Consider the following 20,017-nt stretch of genomic DNA (forward strand, 5'->3'; position numbering starts at 1 on the left):
CCCAAAGCACACAGCCAAGAAAACCAAGGCCTGGTTCAAGAGGGAAAAAATCAAGGTGTTGCAGTGGCCTAGTCAGTCTCCTGACCTTAACCCAATTGAAAACTTGTGGAAGGAGCTCAAGATTAAAGTCCACATGAGACACCCAAAGAACCTAGATAACTTGGAGAAGATCTGCATGGAGGAGTGGGCCAAGATAACTCCAGAGACCTGTGCCGGCCTGATCAGGTCTTATAAAAGACGATTATTAGCTGTAATTGCAAACAAGGGTTATTCCACAAAATATTAAACCTAGGGGTTGAATAATAATTGACCCACACTTTTATGTTGAAAATTTATTAAAATTTAACTGAGCAACATAAGTTGTTGGTTTGTAAGATTTATGCATCTGTTAATAAATCCTGCTCTTGTTTGAAGTTTGCAGGCTCTAACTTATTTGCATCTTATCAAACCTGCTAAATCTGCAGGGGGTTGAATACTACTTGTAGGCACTGTAGCTTTGATGATTGGGGACCAGAGCGTCTTAAAAACTTCCACATATCTAGGATGCATAATCTGATTCAATTCTCCTCTCACTATTTTTGTGTGAATTGCCTACAGGTCTGCGCCAACTCCAAAGGTTTAAAGGCAAAATTATCACATCTAGTCAATAGAGAAAACTAGACATGAAATATATTTTACAAGCATTTATTAACAAAACAACAAGATTTGAAATGCAATTATATACAATGTGATATATTTAAGAGTTCCTATCTCCAATCTGGGGCTGCGCTTTTTAATAAATAAAGCAATGGGCAACCTCAGATTAGTGAATTATCTAAATATAATCCAGTATCAAAACTATTCAAAAATATTCCTAAAGGCTCTCAAAAGGGCTAACAGTGTGCCAGCTAAAAAAGAAAATGAATACTCAGTGCTCCCCACGCCATAATCCCGGCCACCTCTAGGCAATGAAATCAGCGCCAATGAAGAGGTCAGCGGTATTATATGCTTGAGGAGCAGTGAATATTCATTCTCTTTAATATTGGGTACACGTGATCACCAATCCTCTGGCTTACTGCAGTGGCTGGGAGATCACGTGTGTCTATTAGAGAATGAATATTCACTGCTTCCCAAGCCCATAATCCCGGCTGTGGGGAGCAGTGAATATTTCGGCAGCTTAAGTGTAACTGGAAGCACATGGCAGTAATGTCATGCGCTGCGCAGCTTACATGCTAAAGTCACTTGCCAGCATCAGAAGAGAACACCGTGCACAGGGAGAGCGGAGGGATGGGGAGTATAATCATTTATTTTCTTATGTGTGCAGCGTGATAGCGAAATATATACAAGAATGGGCCCGAGATGAGGGCCATATATACAAGGATGGGGATGTAACGACCGGATGCCGGTCATTATGACTATTAAGGTACGATGGCACTATGGAACACCCAGGGACACAAAGATGGTGAATAACAGTTTTCTTTATAAGTCTAAAAAAAATTTACAAAACCAGTTCTCTTACAACTTATGGGCCACAACAGCCTGGAATAAAAAAAAATAACAATTTATGCAACTTGGAGGACTTCAATTGTCGGTCTTTAGAGATGAACTGGACTATATTCCCCCCACCGGCCATACCGCTCCCTCCCCTATCTATTAATGGGGCTTACCCGAGTGCACTACTACAGATAACAGCACGTGATCCCTCCAAGGATATAATCTTACAACCACCTTCCCTTATTTTTACAATTCAATCAGGGTACCCGGCCAACTTCCCATATACAGTAAGATACAAGTGAATTTATGTACATGTACCGCTATGCAATACTCTGTACCTCACTGCCCCCAGACAGTGTGATGAAGCAAAGGAAGAATAGTCTGTTATTATCAGCACAACACAGCTTAACTTCTGATAAATTTCGGGTCAGAGCAAATGCCTCCGGATAAACAAGCAAGCACAGCTCCTTGTCAGCGAACAGTTTTTCAAAGAATAGTCTTCCTTCAAAGTGTCCTCTTCCTATCTGTCTGTCCCTAACTGACTATTAGTACACCGATCGGTCTAAGGTCAGTTGATACTCACAGAAGTCTTCCACCCAAGATGGCGTCGGTCTCCCTCAGACTGCTTCTGATTCACTCTTAGATGAGCTTATCCAAGCACTTTCTGGAGAAACGTTCGCTCAGATGAATTCCCCTCGTCAGGGGCCGTACGAGCTCCAAAGAAAAAAACAGGCAATCCTATTTGTCCAGAACACAGGAGTTCAACAACCTTCATCCTCTCTTGCAGCCTTCTTCCTGTCACTCTTTTCTTGCTTGTGCAGTCTCCAGATCTCAACTGAACTTTTAACTGTCTCTGTTTACGTTACCAGGGAAACCTAATGTAACCCCTTACTGTCTAGCAGTGTGACTGCCCTTAAGTGACAACTTTTGGCCATGTAAGTTATAGCATATATATATACACAATACTTCATTAACAAACAAGTTTATCTTATGTACATTTTCACCCTGTTACAGAGACATATATACTAAGACAAGAGCCATATATATACTCGGATGGGGATCATATATACCAGGATGGGATAAAGATGGGCAACATATACCATGATGAAAGACCTATATACGAGTATGGGAGACATATATACCTGGAAGGGGCCCAGTATGGGGGACATTAGTACAGAATTAGGGGATTTTATCCCCGTAACAGTGTCAGCAGCAGATCCTACCCATAACAGTGCTTCATGACCACATTTTTTTAGTTAGGTTTTGAAGGAGGAATATAGGGAAAAAACTATGTCTTATGGTTCAAAAAATACAATAATTTCTAAAAAGAAAGAAAATGGTTCTCTCTCTCTCACCAATTCTTACTTGAGCAATTGTAGCCGATTTTTGGATAAAACCCTTTGAATTATGGTACTTCATGATGGTTTCTCCCGTGTGACTCATCTGACAACAGGACCTGATTAATGATAAAAACATTTGGCAAATTCTGAACGCAAGAATGGCTGCTCCTCTCTGTTTGTTTTCTGTTGGTCGGCAAGACTTGATTTAAACATTTCAATTATTCACGTGAAAAAGGTTCCTTCCCTGTGTAGCTTCTTCATATGTTTAACAAGATCTGATTTCTGAGAATTACATTTTCCACATTCAGAACATAAAAATGATTTATTTTGTGTGATTTTTTTGATGGTAAACAAGACTTGATTTCTTAGTAAAACATTTACCACATTCTGAGCATGAAAACAGCTTCTCCCCTGTGTGAGATCTTTGATGCACAACAAGTTCTGATTTCTGAATAAAATATTTCCCACACTCTGCACATGAAAATGGCTTCTCCCCAGTGTGACGTCTTTGATGCACAACAAGATATGATTTATGAAGAAAACATTTCCCACAGTCTGAACATGAAAATGGCTTCTCCCCAGTGTGAGATCTTTGATGCCGAACAAGTTCTGATTTCCGATTAAAACATTTCTTACACTCTGAACATGAAAATGGCTTCTCCCCGGTGTGATATCTTTGATGCACAACAAGATATGATTTCTGAACAAAACATTTACCACATTCTGAACATGAAAATGGCTTCTCCCCTGTGTGACATCTTTGATGCCCAACAAGTTCTGATTTCCGAATAAAACATTTCCTACACTCTGAACATGAAAATGGCTTCTCCCCTGTGTGACATCTTTGATGCACAACAAGATCTGATTTCTGAATATAACATTTACCACATTCTGAACATGAAAATGGCTTCTCCCCTGTGTGACATCTTTGATGCACAACAAGTTCTGATTTCCGAATAAAACATTTCCTACACTCTGAACATGAAAATGGCTTCTCCCCTGTGTGACATCTTTGATGCACAACAAGATCTGATTTCTGAATATAACATTTACCACATTCTGAACATGAAAATGGCTTCTCCCCGGTGTGACATCTTTGATGCCCAACAAGATCTATTTTCTGAATAAAACATTTCCCACATTCTGAACATGAAAATGACTTCTCCCCTGTGTGATATATTTGATGCCTAACAAGGTGTGATTTCTGAATAAAACATTTCCCACATTCTGAACATGAAAATGGCTTCTCCCCTGTGTGACATCTTTGATGCACAACAAGTTCTGATTTCCGAATAAAACATTTCCCACACTCTGAACATGAAAATGGCTTCTCCCCTGTGTGATATCTTTGATGCCTAACAAGGTGTGATTTCTGAATAAAACATTTACCACATTCTGAACATAAAAATGGCTTCTCCCCTGTGTGACATCTTTGATGCCTAACAAGATATGATTTGAAATTAAAACATTTCCCACACTCTGAACATGAAAATGGCTTCTCCCCTGTGTGACGTTTTCCATGGTTAAGAAGACTTGATTTACTAGTAAAACATTTACCACATTCCAAGCATAAATATGGCTTCTCTCCTGTGTGATATCTTTGATGGTGAGCAAGGGTTATTTTCTGAGTAAACCATTTTCCACATTCTGGGCATGAAAATGGCTTCTTACCTGTGTGAGATTTTTGATGGATATTAAGATGTGATTTTCTGGTAAAACATTTCCCACATTTTGAACATGAAAATGGTTTCACCCTTGTAGGAGCCGTTTCATGTTCCATTTCCCTTCTGTAACTTTTATTTTGCTTACAATTCTGTGATAAATCGGAATTTTGGACTTGTTTGAAAAGATCTGATGATGAAGCTTTCAGAGGAAGGGCTGGAGGTATATCTGGGACAGCAGCATGCTCTTCATATGTATCATGTGTGATACTTTCTTCATCTATTTTAAATTCTGAAGATAATAGATTTCCATCTGAACTCTCAATACAGTCATCTGCTAAAAATAAACACAATGTTATTATTTTTTAATATTATCTTGAAAGTACATTTTTTTAAACCATAACATCAGATATTAAATTAGAAAAAAATGTATTCTGAATCTGTTGTCCAATTTCGACATCTAAAGGCTACTTTACATGGTACGCTCTATCGTGCGATAGCACGAGCGATCGTACCCGCCCCCGTCGTTTGTGCGTCACGGGCAATTTGTTGCCCGTGGCGCACAAACTCATTAACCCCCATTACACGTACTTACCTCCCGCACGACCTCGCTGTGGGTGGTGAACATCCTCTTCCTGAAGGGGGAGAGACGTTCGGCGTCACAGCGACGTCACACAGCTGCCGGCCAATAGAAGCGGAGGGGTGGAGATGAGCGGGACGTAAACATCCCGCCCATTTTTTGAAAATGAGCGACGTGTCAACGATCAACGATAAGGTGAGTATTTTTGCTCGTTCACATTCGCTCGTAGCTTTTACATGCTACGATATATCAAGCGATGCCGGATGTGCGTCACGGAATCCGTGACCCCGACAACATATCGCCCGATATATCGTAGCGTGTAAAGCCCGCTTTAAGGCATCGCTAACGATATATCGCTGAGGTCACGGAATTCATGACGCACATCTGGCATCGTTAGCGACGTCGTTGCGTGTGACACCTATGAGTGTTTGCTAACGATTGCAAATAGGTGAAAAATCGTTTATCGTTGGCACGTTGTTCATTTTCCAAATATCGTTGATATTTGTGATTGCTGGTTGTTCGTCATTCCTGAGGCAGCACACATCGCTATGTGTGACACCCCGGGAACGACGAACAACAGTGTACCTGCGTCCGCCGGCAACGAGGTGGAAGTGACGTTTATGCGTCTGCTCTCCGCCTCTCCGCTTCTATTGGTGGGCTACTGTGTGACGTCGCTGTGACGGCGCACACAAACCTCCCCCTTAAAAAAGAGGTTGTTCGCTGCCCACAGCGACGTCGTTAGGAAGGTATATCCTTGTGACGCCTCCTAATGATATTGTTCGCCACGGGCAGCGATTTGCCCGTGATGCACAAACAACGGGGGCGAATGTGATCGCTAACGATAACGCTAGTGATACCAAAGCGTGTAAAGCGGCTTAATTGTAGTGATGGGCGATCCCCCAGATGGTCGGAATCGGGGAGACTCGTCGGATCATTTTGTAAAGGTCGAGATCGGGATTGAGATAGCACGATCTTGCGTTCGATCACCGATCTTGGACATTACAGTTATGGGATGGGGCGGGGGGGCTGTAAAATAAAGAATACAGTTAATAATAAACATTGTCATTATACTTAAAGGTCCGGCGACGCGTCCTGCACTCTGTCTCCCGCAGCTTCTGCTTCCAAGTATGATCATCGCGGTGTCCTCCCGGTAACCAAAGGACCTCCTGTGATGTCATAGCCATGTGATCAGTCAGGTGGGAATGTTGTATTATCTCATTGGCTACAGACTGGGTCACATGATTATGACATCATGCAAAGGTCCTAAAGTGTCAGCATGCTCGCCGGTACACGGTGCTTGCCCGAGCATCTCAGTACTCAGTAAACTCGGCGACCGCCGTGTACCGGAGAGATGCTCGGGCACATGCTCGGCACTCCCTCCCTGCACGTTGGCGCTCTTTACAGAGTTAGCCCACATGCAGGGATTGGCTGCCACAGCCGGTGATGAATAGTGGCGTCGGGAATCAGTTGATTGGAGATCACTGTTACTATAGTATAGTAACCGGTTCGTTAGCTTACTATGACAATGTTGGCAGCAGTGACATCACCGCTTACCAACCCGCAGCCTCTGATCACTCATTGAGCAATTAGACAGTGCGGGAGCAGCAGCGCTCTTCCTCCCCCGTGCATTCTAACATAGCAGAGCTAGATCGGTGACAGAAGACCAGGATCGTGGAGGGGTGAGAGGGAGTAATAAAGATGGAGTCCCTAAGTATGTCTGTTTATTTATTTCTAATAAAGTATTTTTTCTCTGTGTGGTATCTTTTTTTTTTTAACCCTTTATTGGAGATTCTTAATGGCCGGATCAAACTTGCCTGATATTAAGAATCTTGGGCTTAACACCAGCTGGTAGAACAAATCTGGTAGTAACCCCTTATTACCCAGCCTGCCACCCACCACCAGGGCCGCTGAGGAGTTGGATACAGCGCCAGAAGATGGCGGCGGCTGCGGACTGCAATTTGCAGCTTGGGGGCCCAGAAAGCTTGGGCCACCCTGCGCTGTGGATTCCATTCCCCAGCTGCCTAGTTGTACCTGGCTGGATACAAAAATTGGGCGAAGCACACATCTTTTTTTTTTTTCTAAGTATTTCATGAAATTCATGAAATAATTAAAAAAATGGCTTCCCTATATTTTTGGTTCCCAGCCAGGTACAAATAGGCAGCTAGGGGTTGGGAGCAGCCCGTACCTGTCTGCTGTACCTGGCTAGCATACAAAAATATGGCGACGCTCATGTCATTTTTTTTTCTTTTTTGGCAAAAAAAACTTTAAAAAAAGGGCTTCCCTGTATTTTGATTGCCAGCCAAGATAATGCCAGGCAGATGAGGGTAGCAGCCTGTAGCCATCTTCCTTATGTGCGCTGAGAATAAAAAATACTGCGAAGTGCTACGTCATTTTTTAAAATTATTTACTTTTATACAAATATATATATATATATATATGTGTGTATATATATATATTTTATTTAGATAGATAGATAGATAGATATGTATATATATGTACATATATAAATATATGTACATATGCATATATAATATACACACACACACACACATATACAACTCTGGCAAAAATTAAAAAAGACCACTGCAAAATTTTCAGTTTTTCTGATTTTTTCTTTTCTTTATATTTTTAATTAAAATGTAAATTGCTCTTTTATTCTATAAACTACTGACAACGTCTCCGAATTTCCAACCAAAACATTTTGTATTTATTTTACAACAATTAACATTTTACTCAAAAATATACCTATGAAGAGAAAAACTGAAGATTTTGCAGTGGTCTTTTAACTTTTGCCAAAGCTGTGTGTGTAAATATATATATAATACATATTTTTATAAATAAAATGTACACAATATATAGATGTATAAAAATAAATAATTTTAAAAAATGCCGTAGTGCTCCGTGGTATTTTTGATACTAAGCGCAGATGAAGCGGACGGCTACGGGCTGCCACCTCCACCCCATCTGCCTGGCTTTACCTGACTGGCAATCAAAATACAGGGAAGCCCATTATTTATTTATTTTTTTAAAATTATTTAAAAATAATAATAATAAAAAAAAAATGGGTGGGTTCCCGCTGTATTTTGATCGCCAGTCAGGTACAGCCAGTCAGCTAGGGGCTGGGATTCTCGGCAGCCCGCAGCCGCCCTTGGAAATGTCGCATTGTTCCTTCATCCAGTGACCCTGGTGGCGGTGGCACGCTGGGTGATAAAGGGGTTAATATCAGTTTTGTATTCTCAGATGGTACTAAGCCCGAAATTCATGGAGTCACACCAAATTAGACATGGCCACCATGAATTTCTAGTAAACAGTACAAAAAATACAACACAGAGAAAAAATTTTTTTATTAGAAATATAACAAAAAAAACATTTAGAGAATCCATCTTTATAATAAAAAAATCCTAAATCTGACGTAATCCATAGGTAGAGCATTGTCAGTTTCATCACTCTGTACAGACACAGTCTATACACAGTGAGAAGCAGAGAGCATTGTCAGCTCTGCTACATCGTTCTGTACAGAGCAAGAAGCAAACTGACAGTGAGGGGATGATTGCACTTGCGTTTCGCATAGGCATCACCCCACACAGACTGATCTCAGAACAAGAGCACATTAGCTGCATGGAAACGCATGCAGCCGACCCGCTGCTGTCCGGAGATTGAGTGCCGTGATACGATGCGACACTCGCACAGTGACAGTCAAAGTTCAATCTAGTCTATGAGCCATGGACTTGGGTGAACCCTGACGTCACCGCGAATACGGCCGAAAACAGCCGATGACTGCCGAGTGACGAGCAGTGCAGTGAATACCCCCGGAAGTTAAGAGGACCTTTGAAAACATCATAGTCATGTGACCAGTCTGTAAGCCAATGACTGTACAACATTCACACCAGCTGATCACATGGGTATGACATCAATGAAGGTCATGTAAGTCCAGTGTTAGTTACCGGGCGGCACAGCAATGATCGGACGGACGCGGAGGCAAAAGCGGCTGGGAGACAGTCTGCAGGATGCGTCGCGGGACCTGTAAGTATGATCATAATGGTTTTTATTTTAATAATGTGCTTTCTTTTTACAGCCCCTGGACCGATCTGTAACACGAGCTTTCCAGGAAAGCTTGTGATCAGGATCGTGCACACGATCACTATGTGATCAGTACGATCCCTGATCTTTACAAAATCGGGATCGCCCATCCCTATCTAAGAGTTATGTACCCCCCACGACAGCAGTCGGGCTGCTCGGATCCGGAGTGGCTCGAGGGGTCTCCGGACCCGAGGGGGTCGTGTGGTGACTCAAACTAAAAGGGGGGTATTTACAGGGGACAGTTTTAGTAAGAGTTCGTGACGCAACCCACGGTGTGTGGTAAGGTGGAGTACCACCACTGCCGTTGGGAGCACCCGGTGGCGATGGCATGGCAGCCAGGTGTTTTAACCCCTCCGTGGGTAGGGGAGAATGTCCTGGGGCTCGGTGGTTATGATAATGGGGCCGTCGGGGAGGAAAGGGTCACTGCGTACGCACTCAGTCCAATAATGCTGACACCGACAACTTGTAAACCAAAGTCCTGAGCACTGATGCAACAAGGCTGGAGCACGCTGGGTCCGTGCCCGTTGGTGTTACTTGTTAGCCTGTAACTTTTTTCCGTAGCACCTTCATTCTAAGTGGCCCCTGTAGTGTGAAACTAGTCAGGTCCCGCTCACCAGTATGGCTAACGGAATGAGCTTGCTCTCAGGGTTCACGCTTGAGATTTTTTGGACAGTATTTGGGAAGTCCTATCCCCCTCATTGCGCTAGTACCCAGATTTTGGAGCGGGTGGAGGACGGCTCTTGCAGACAACGTCCTCGTCGAGTAAATTACCAGGATGCTTGAAGCTACGTCCCAGCCTAGGGTCCGCGTAGGCCGCCGCCTCCGTGGCAGTACCGTGCCCCTTGAAACGATCCCCTGCGACCGGGGTTCCATCTCCCACCAGGCCAGACCAACGTCTGCTACCTGGGATTGGTACAAGAGCCCAGCTCCACTGCGTGTCCTCTCAGTGCAAGAGTCACAGTACCCTGTGACGACCTGATAGGCCAGGGCGTCACATTCCCCTTTGGTTTAACGTAGCTCGTCCCCGAGCTACAGGACACCAGAAATTTAGTTTTTATTTTTTTCAAACTGTTTAAAATGGATAGAAAGGGTTAACATTTTATTTACAGGTTCATTCCACGCAGGGGAGGCTCGTCACTTAAACGTTACAACTGTTAAGAGTTCATCTGCCAACAGGGGGACGCTACTGGTTTTAATGGGAGCGGAGACTCAACCTACTCCTTTTCAGCCCCTTCCTGTGACAGTCCAGTCCCAATGTCCCGGATCCCAATAACCTGCCACCCAAACAACCTGACCTCAGGATACCTATCCGTGGGTCCGTGACCAGGTTAAGGTCCCAGGTGATGTGTCAGATGACTCTGGTTGGCACAGGAGGTGAAACTATATACAAGACACAAGTTCGTGTTGGTCACGCCAGTCCTGTGACCGTGGTCCATATTTACTTAACTATAGAACGAACAAAGTCCATGTACCGGGTGTACACACTGTAGAGAATCTGGCTGAAAATCAGGTAACTTCTCCGTTCATTTAAAATTGGTTAATTAAGACACTCATTTGCTAGCAGTTTCTATATGAAAAATAAACTGTGAAAAACAATAAACAAAAACACTGATACCTAACAGTTCTATGGCTTCGTAAAACTACTGGTATTATTAACATTTTTAAACACTCATAACTCTTACATGGCCTGGTACCGCAACCATTATCGCGGACGCCCGGCTGCAGAGGCCGGCATGACTTTGCCATCACTCAAAACGTGCCGCTCTACCTCCAGGGCATACCAGCCCCAGTCTTTCAACTTCTGTTGGTCAGTGCGGGCAGCAATCTCCCGTCGTCGCTGGTGCGGTGTTGTCATCTTCATCTGTAACTTCTGGTGGTGTCGTTTCCAGAAGTGGGCGTCAGCGTCCAGTCTCAACTCCCTAGCTGGCTCTAGCTTTAAGTGAACTTTTGCGGCCCCAACAGCCGATGAGACGCCGCGTGGCAGTGGAACCGGTGTAGCTCCAGGCTCCACTTCCGCCTTGACGGACTGAAGAACTGAATGCTCCGCAGCCGGGGTTGCAGGGTCCGGGTGCTCCACCACTGAGGACAGGCCCGGAGATGCGGCCGAGTCTGGTCTGGCCGGGGTCCGGATGACCGCTGTAATGACAGGGATGAGGGACAGCACGGTGGTTTCTGCAGCTGGAGCTCTGTTCAAAGGCACCGAAAGTTCCGCTGCCGGGGTTGGCATGGGCAGCTCGGCGTCCGCCGAGGACGAAGTAGGTGACGGTGGAATGCTCGCCGTAAGCGGGGGCGGTCCGGATCCCTCAGCTTGAGTGGCCGGATTAGGGTAATCGACAGGGACTGGGTAACCGCTTATCATCTCTTCTCGTGGGACTTCCATCTCAGGGGCTCGCACAGACATCGCCAGGCTCCTCATCTCTTCCCTCCAGTGGTTCAGTATCAACAGAAACTGCGTCCGCATTCTCCTGCACAAATGCTCCGTCTCTTCCTCTATACAAGTCGCGGCCCCGGGAACAGCACGTTCCGGTGACCAGCTCCGCTCCGCCATCTTGCCTCTGTGTGGTCAGGAACGTTATGGCAGAGTCCTGGTGTCCCTGGTTCTCTTTCGCTACATTCCGGCACGCCCACTCGGTTTTCTCCCAGCACTCTTTCACGCGCTATGGCCCTCTGGGAGCTTCCGGTTCCTGTTTCTCGCTGAGGACGAAGGGCGGGGCTTCTGCTTTGTGCGCTTTCACGGGGAAGATGGCGTTTTGGCGCGGAAAATGGTGGAAAAGTGGCAGAATTGGTGGGATACAGAATTTTGACTCGCAGTTTTCGGTTCTAAGGCGCACGTCATGCAGGTAAGTGGGTCCTGCTCGTATCCTGTTTGTGACGCTTTTGAGGTGTACCGCCCCCACGACAGCAGTTGGACGGCTCGGATCCGGATCCGCAGTGGCTCTAAGAGTCTCCAGACCAGAGGGGGTCGTGCGGTCACTCAAACTAAAAGGGGGGTATTTACAAGGGACAGTTTTAGTAAGAGTTCGTGACCCCACCCACGGTGTGTGGTAAGGTGGAGTACCACCACTGCCGTTGGGAGCACCCGGTGGCGATACTACTGCAGCCAGGTGTTTTAACCCCTACGTGGGTAGGGGGGAATGCCCCGAGGCTTGGTGGTGATGATAAGGGGACCGTCGGGGAGTAAAGGGTCACTGCGTACTCACTCAGTCCAATAATGCTAGCACCGACAACTTGTAAACCAAAGTCCTGAGCACTGCTGCAGCAAGGCTGGAGCACGCTGGGTCCGTGCCCGTTGGTGTTGCTTGTTAGCCTGTAACCTTTTTCCGTGGCACCTTCTTTCTAAGTGGCCCCTGTAGTGTGAAACTAGTTGGGTCCAGCTCACCACTATGGCTAACGGAATGAGCTTGCTCTCAGGGTTCACGCTTGGGATTTTCTGGACAGTATTTGGGAAGTCCTATCCCCCTCGTTGTGCTAGTACCCCAATTTTGGAGCACGTGGAGGACGGCTCTTGAAGACTCCGTCCTCGTCGGGTAAATTACCAGGACACTTAAAGCTACTTCCCGGCCTAGGGTCCGCATACCCCATCGTGCTTTGGCCCCTGCCCGGAGATGGCACAAGACCGCCGGACTGCCCTCTGTGGCACTACAGTGCCCCTTGAAACGATCCAATGCGACCAGGGTTCCAGCTCCCACCAGGCCAGACCAACGTCTGCTACCTGGGATTGGTACAGAAGCCCAGCTCCACTGTGTGACCTCTCACTGTAAGAGTCACTGCACAACTGGCATGCTCCTAACACTTCTGACCCTCCCTTACCAACTCTCCAAGTGGGTGGCCCTATTCTCTTCAGGTTGCCCAATGGGGGGTGTGTTGGGTGTGGTGCAGATTGTTCCCAGGATTTGTATAAGCCTGCTCTTAGCAACACCGATGGACAGGGACCCATAACCAAGGCGGATGCAGGTGCCATGCAGAAGGGCAGATTGCACACTACTTGTTACTCTGTGACGACCTGATAGGCCAGGGCGTCACAGTTACATCTTCGTTAATTTGAATCTCCCATTACTAGCACCTGTTCTCTGGAATGTGCTACATTAAATAATCTGATTGATTGTCACAATGTGACTTCAGGATAATGAGGGACAGGGGGCTCCTATACAGTCCCTCACGCTATGGGACCCTAAGCTGTTCCTAACCTCTTGATTACCCCTGAAGATGGAGATGCCCGAGTCCCGTGCCTTACTATTCTCCTGACCAAATCTAATCTGTTATCCCCCCGGGGAAGTTATGGGGCAGGAATATGATGGAAACACAGATTAAGACAGATGAAACACATTGCAAACTCACAGAAATAAAGAGTAAGAGACTAAGGAAAACAGCAAGAACAGAAAGGCAGCAACAAAAAGACAACAAGGGTTAACACCACAACAGCTCACAGTAATAATATACAACAACCACCTGTAAGTCTGGGTCACAACACCTCACCAGAGCAGTATAGGTAACCTATAGTTGGCATTAATGAAATAGTCCAGCGAGCATATACAGAAGGGGAGCGATAGATACTTTCTCCTCTACAGCATGTGATCAAAGACATTAACAAGCTGCCCAGCAGAGAATAATTCTTGCTAGCCTGCCCAAGCCTGTGGTTCCATGCCTGCGTCTCCCTGCGCTGCTCACAGATATCAGAGAAGTGAACATGCAGAGTACCAGAATCTATAATTGCCACAGATCCTGACACCGCCATGACAGTTGGCAAAACCTGCAAAAATCTCCTTGTCACATTGATCCACAACATTGACGATTTCAAAGAATTTTTTATCAAAGACGAACATAAAATAGTTACAGACAGATGCCGGATATTTAATGGGGTTGTCTGGGACTGTAACGTTGATGGCCTATCCTTGGGCTTTATAACCAAAGCAGGTAGCAGGGTCTTGCAGTCTGTGCAGATAAACATTAGGGCTCCAACTCATCAAGACCGGCAATGGACACTGACAAATGACATCATGGACTGGAGTTGTACCACCCCGGGGCTCGGCCGGCTGCCGAGCCACTCAGATCCGTGCTCGTCGGTGGGGTGGCTCAAGCTCCTCACGGACCCGGGGGTCCCGTCCCTCTCCGAAAAGGGGTGGTTTGTTTTGGGGATTTGTGTTAGAGTTCGTGACGCCACCCACGGGTTGTGGTGAGTAGATGGACACCACCGCTGCCGTTAACTAGGCTCCCGGGAACGGTGTGGTGGAGCTTGGTGTTAACCCCTCCGTGGGTAGGGGGTGATGGTCCCGTGGCCCAGGGAGAGAGTCGCTGATGTGGTGCTGGTGTAAGGCAGTGTTGGTGTGGTGCGGTGCGGCGCTCGGCCCGAGGGCACTGGTGTACTCACTATGACAAACACGATGGAGTCTCTGGTAAACCAAAACAAGATGGTGGACGGTGCCCGCAGCCGGCTGCGTTTCTCTCCTGTTGTCGGGTTAGTGGTGGTCGCCTTTCTCCTGCACCTGCTGTTGTCAACTTTGCTGCCTTCGCTTCAGCGACGGTAGTCCGCTCCCCAGCTGTTGGTGTGCTGGGGAACCCGTTTGCCTGCAGACGCTGGCCCTTTGGATCTCTAGCCGTGGCGGTGGCTCTCTATCCCTATCGTAGGGCTGTTATCCTCAGTGAGGCCTTGGTTGGGAAAGGACCTTGGGTCCAGACCGCAATCAGTCAATTCGACTCGGTCCAGTGGCTTCTGGGCTTCGTACTGGGTCTGAGTACCCCTTCTGGTGCTCCGGTTTCCAATCGGCTTCCCGGTTCGGTACCGGCGGGTCACCACCCGTCCCCGGTCCCTACGATTCCACCGGCCGTAATCCCGACTCCTGCAGACGGTCATCACCGTCTGCCTTCTGGCCACAGGGTGTCTGGGCTCCTACCCAGACCCCTGACAGAAGTTTTACTCCAAACTCGCTCTCCCTACTCCTCTCCTTCCTCTCCCTTTCACTGTCAACTCTCTTCTGTTTTTCCTGTCTCAGGCCATCAGAACTCGTCGGTGGGCGTGGTCAATCGCCTGGCCACGCCCCCACCTGGTGTGGACCTCAGAACCTGAGAGAGGTGACTCAGGGTTTTTGGGTGGCTGTTGGTACCCTTTTTAGGGGGGGGGGGGGGTGTTGTGTATGGGACTACCTGGGACGACCTGGCTAGTCCAGGGCGTCACAGAGTGAGATTTCTGGCATAGGGAACGCCGCAGCTTGTTATGAATTAGAGAAGTGGTGGCATCACTCACTTCTACTGGCCAAGCTCTGCCCATTTTGGCAAAGCTGGTTAAAATTGGCGTGAACACACACACCAGCCTTTGGTCACATGATGTGATGTAAAAAAGGTCCTTAAGCAGTCCTATAATTGGCATATAAACACTGGGGCTGCTAGGATTATGGAGGCCCTGTGAAATTGTCCAGTTTGCTCTCCCTTTCCCTAATACCAGTCCGGCATGCCAGCCTGTGTCCTGTTCAGTTCATTTAGACTCGTGCAATTAAGAGACCTTTGGTTACATCATGTCACATGACTTTGAAATCATCAAAGGTCCTTAAACAATCAACCTTAGAATACAACTGATGTAGTCCATAAGAGAGTGGGGTTCCTCAGAAATTGCGCAGTTTGATTCCTCCCAACTCCTGACTGTAACTAGGGCTTATTCTTGGAGTAGAGCTTATATTTCAAGCATTCTCCAAAAATCCCATAAAATCATGTTAGGGCTTATTTTCAGTTTAGGTCATAATTTCAAGGAAACATTCATGAACCCTCTGCAGGTGTTTAAGTTGCCTTCATAACAACATAGAGAAGACACTAGAAGCAAACAGCAGAAGAAGCAGAAGCAAAGAAAATACAGCTGAAAAAAACAGAGCAGAAAGCCTAAAAATGTAAACACAAAATTAGTGCAGAAAGTACATGAGTAGATATCTCTTACTGGATAGAGCTGGAGGAGACACATCCTGAGGAACATCGGGATCTTCTTGTTTACAGTCCTGTGGGAGAAGAGGATGGGGACATCTCTCTGGTGTTGTCCTCTTACTGGATAGAGCTGGAGGAGACACAAACATGGACTGAATTCATCCCTTACATACAGATAATTATAGGCCGTGTGTATTTAGTCCTGTCTATTACCTGGTGATGTGAGGGGCTGGGGAACCTCCATCATGACGTCCTTGTACAGATCTTTGTGTCCTTCTAAATACTCCCACTCCTCCATGGAGAAATAGACGGTGACGTCCTGACACCTTATAGGAACCTGACACATACAATGATACCGTCACCCCCGATCCCTTCATAGCGTTACTGTATAATGTCCCAGCATTCCCAGCAGTGTCACCTCTCCAGTCAGCAGCTCAATCATCTTGTAGGTGAGTTCTAGGATCTTCTGGTCATTGATGTCCTCATGTATCGGGGGGTGAGGTGGAGGCCCCGTGATTGGGCTCAGGGGTCTTCCCCATCCCTCAAACACAGGGGGCTGACAGCGCTCACTAGAGGTCTTCTTCACTACTGTGTAATCCTGGTTATGGAGAGACACAGTAATAAATCTCACTCCAGACATTTCCAGAGTCCTCACCTCTCCAGTTCTGTCCATCTGTTATTCCCATAGATAAGAATGATGTAATGTGACGTCATCAGAATCTCTCACCTCTCCAGTAAGCCGGAAGAGGATCTCTAGGGTGAGGTGTAATATCCTCTCCGCCATCTTGTCCCTGTCCATATCCATCCTTGATGAGTCAATCAGGAGAATTCTCTTATATAGAAGATCTCCACTGAGAGGATCCGATATTGTAGGACCCTGAATGGGGAGAAGATGACGATGTAACATCATAAAGAATCCGCTGTAATAATACAATTTTTGGAGATAACCTTTCACTAGATAGGGATGATTGACGCACTGCCATGAGGAGTCCAGACTAACTCTGCTGCCTCATTACAGTGAATGGATCTTTTGGGGGTTTCATCTGAATCATGTCATTTGAAGAATTACATGTAAACCTGTCATGCTAATAGGTTGAGGAGAAGGGATGTAGCCTCACTGCGCCCTGAACCAGGCTTATCCAGAGGGGCATCATTAAGTGCCTACCCAGTCATCACCAGAAACTCTTGAGATTGGACTTTGCTGACAGTAGGCACCAGTTACCAATGTGTTCCACCAAGAGGCTGTGTTTCATGAGAAAGATGGAGTGGGAACCACTGCCTCTAGGCAAGAACAGGAAGGATAAACCCTGTCACTTACTCTGACCAATCCTCAGCTCCCCGATGTCCCAAGACAGATTCTTTCATGTCGTGCGACAATTACGTATTTTACCCTAATCGCAACCGTGTCTAATGAGCAGGGCAGGAGGAACACTAGTCCTGCTTTATGATAATGACACAAAAGGAAAAAGAAACTGCATTCCCAAACAACAAGTGGTAAAAAAGGGGGATGGAAGAGAAATGAATAAAAAGGGAGATGATCAATAGGAAGACACCAAAGAAAACTTCCAAGCAGCAATCTCCAGGATCAAATTCAAAACAATTTCTCTTTCCATGGCTCTCACCTTCATGCCAGCACCATGGAAAAGCAAGTTATCCCTGGCAACTACTGAGGTAAAGTGGTGAGAACTTATACCAGGGAGGAGTGCAAAAATCAGAACAGCAGAGACAACTCAGGATGGTAAGCCAAGAAAGACACCAGGGTCCGCTTAACCCTAGCAGCACCAGCACAAGGTTCGTCTGCACAGCTAAGTGGAAAGCAAAGCAGATCCAAGTAGTGCTGGCTGGCGCGTTGACCTTCTGACCCATGGGATAGGGGCGACCTCTCTCTGTCTGATAACCTGGTGTCGAAAACCTGATGTAAGTGTTCAGTGTAGAGAACGGGATAAATGTGATCCAAAAGTCACAGTCAGATGGAGAAGTCACATCTATGATCAGCTCTAATCCTGCTGTGGTGCCACTGAGGCATCAGGCGCCACAGGGTACTGCACCTCAAGTAGGGTTTCGTACTTATCCCGAGTCCAAGGAGGGTCGGTACCGGTTCCACCAACACACATACACACAGTTACAATGGGTTTCCCTCCCCAATGGGGACCGTGCCAGGGTTGGGTCACAGTAGGAGGTCACTACAGCGGTGAGTTTACAGGACGCCACCGCACCACGGGCTCCCTGATCCACAGGAGCTGGGACCCAGGGTCAGGGAGAAGGAACCACCAGGGGGAGTCAGCAGCACACAATGGGAAGAGAAGGTTAACCTAGTGATAGTAGTGAACCAGCCGATGGCAGCGGCTGGAGGCAACAGCTTGGAACACACAACACATCTACAAAGGAGGGAACAGCTGTAGACACGGAGCAGAGCGGATGTGCCGCGAGGCAGCTCTGTGGGCCAAGGTGTTTAAACACGGTCACTGGGGAGAAGCAGGCGGCTGTTTCCACAGGACCTGCGCTGTCGGGGTACAAAACTCTAGGGCAGATATACTTCACGTTGTCTACCAACTCTGCAAGGGTCACAGGAATGACTAGAAGAGTCACCGGATCTGTCCCACCGAGTCTGCAGCCAAATAGCATATAGGATCCAGAGCTGAGGTCTTGGACCAGTCCCACATCGGAATCGCGCTATCAGCATACAGAATGGGACACTTTACTGACACCAGGATCCCCAAGTGATTCACGCCACGGGGATCCAATACTTAGCGCAACAAAGGAGGAAGGGCTCAGACTGACATACACCAGATCTGACCTTCCACAGAATTGGTATTGGCTGGAGTCTATCGTGGTGGAGAACGGTACTCTGGGGCAGCGCCTGAACTACCAGTGAGTAAAAGACCTGGAAACGCAGCCCCTGTCTCTGCCTCTTCTTTTCCGGCACCCAGCGCTGCAGCGCCAATGGGGACCACCACCACCCCCGTTCGTCTTCAGTCATCCTCCCTGAGGTAACCCCACTCTGCCTGTGATGAGCGACACCATCCCAGCGGCGACCTTCACCACCAGCCCCGGAGAGGATAAAACAAGACTGAGCACAAGATCTTAACAGCCGTCTACACATCATAGGGAGCTTTCATAACACCTTCTCTCTATCTACCTGATGATCCTGAGGAACATCGGGATCTTCTTGTTTACAGTCCTGTGGGAGAAGAGGACGGGGACATCTCTCTGGTATTGTCCTCTTACTGGATAGAGCTGGAGGAGACACATACAGGGACTGAATTCATTCCTTACATACAGATAATTATAGGCCGTGTGTATTTAGTCCTGTCTATTACCTGGTGATGTGAGTGGCTGGGGAACCTCCATCATGACATCCTTGTACAGATCTTTGTGTCCTTCTAAATACTCCCACTCCTCCATGGAGAAATAGACGGTGACGTCCTGACACCTTATAGGAACCTGACACATACAATGATACCGTCACCCCCGATCCCTTCATAGCGTTACTGTATAATGTCCCAGCATTCCCAGCAGTGTCACCTTTCCAGTCAGCAGCTCAATCATCTTGTAGGTGAGTTCTAGGATTTTCTGGTCATTGATGTCCTCATGTATCGGGGGGTGAGGCCCCGTGATTGGGCTCAGGGGTCTTCCCCATCCCTCAAACACAGGGGCCTGACAGCGCTCACTAGAGGTCTTCTTCACTACTGTGTAATCCTGGTTATGGAGAGACACAGTAATAAATCTCACTCCAGACATTTCCAGAGTCCTCACCTCTCCAGTTCTGTCCATCTGTTATTCCCATAGATAAGAATGATGTAATGTGACGTCATCAGAATCTCTCACCTCTCCAGTAAGCCGGAAGAGGATCTCTAGGGTGAGGTGTAATATCCTCTCCGCCATCTTGTCCCTGTCCATATCCATCCTTCACGGGGCAATCAGGAGAATTCTCTTCTATAGAAGATCTCCGCTGAGAGGATTTGATATTATAAGGA

The 20,017-nt window shown here is 46.8% G+C and overlaps 1 protein-coding gene across 1 annotated transcript; it reads right to left on the reverse strand.

Moving 5' to 3' along the window:
• Positions 1 to 796: 796 nt before the first annotated feature.
• Positions 797 to 19,684, reverse strand: LOC142258970 (uncharacterized). Its single transcript, XM_075331513.1, has 6 exons — positions 19,361 to 19,684; positions 19,180 to 19,277; positions 16,768 to 16,917; positions 16,459 to 16,638; positions 16,057 to 16,192; positions 797 to 4,811 (listed from the first exon to the last, which is right to left on the reverse strand). Exons 1-6 carry the CDS (start codon positions 19,491 to 19,493, stop codon positions 3,136 to 3,138), a joined length of 2,373 nt encoding a protein of 790 aa, XP_075187628.1. The 5' UTR covers positions 19,494 to 19,684; the 3' UTR covers positions 797 to 3,135.
• Positions 19,685 to 20,017: the final 333 nt, after the last annotated feature.

The sequence above is a fragment of the Anomaloglossus baeobatrachus genome (assembly GCF_048569485.1).
Source record: "Anomaloglossus baeobatrachus isolate aAnoBae1 chromosome 5 unlocalized genomic scaffold, aAnoBae1.hap1 SUPER_5_unloc_2, whole genome shotgun sequence".
Taxonomy (NCBI): Eukaryota; Metazoa; Chordata; class Amphibia; order Anura; family Aromobatidae; genus Anomaloglossus; species Anomaloglossus baeobatrachus.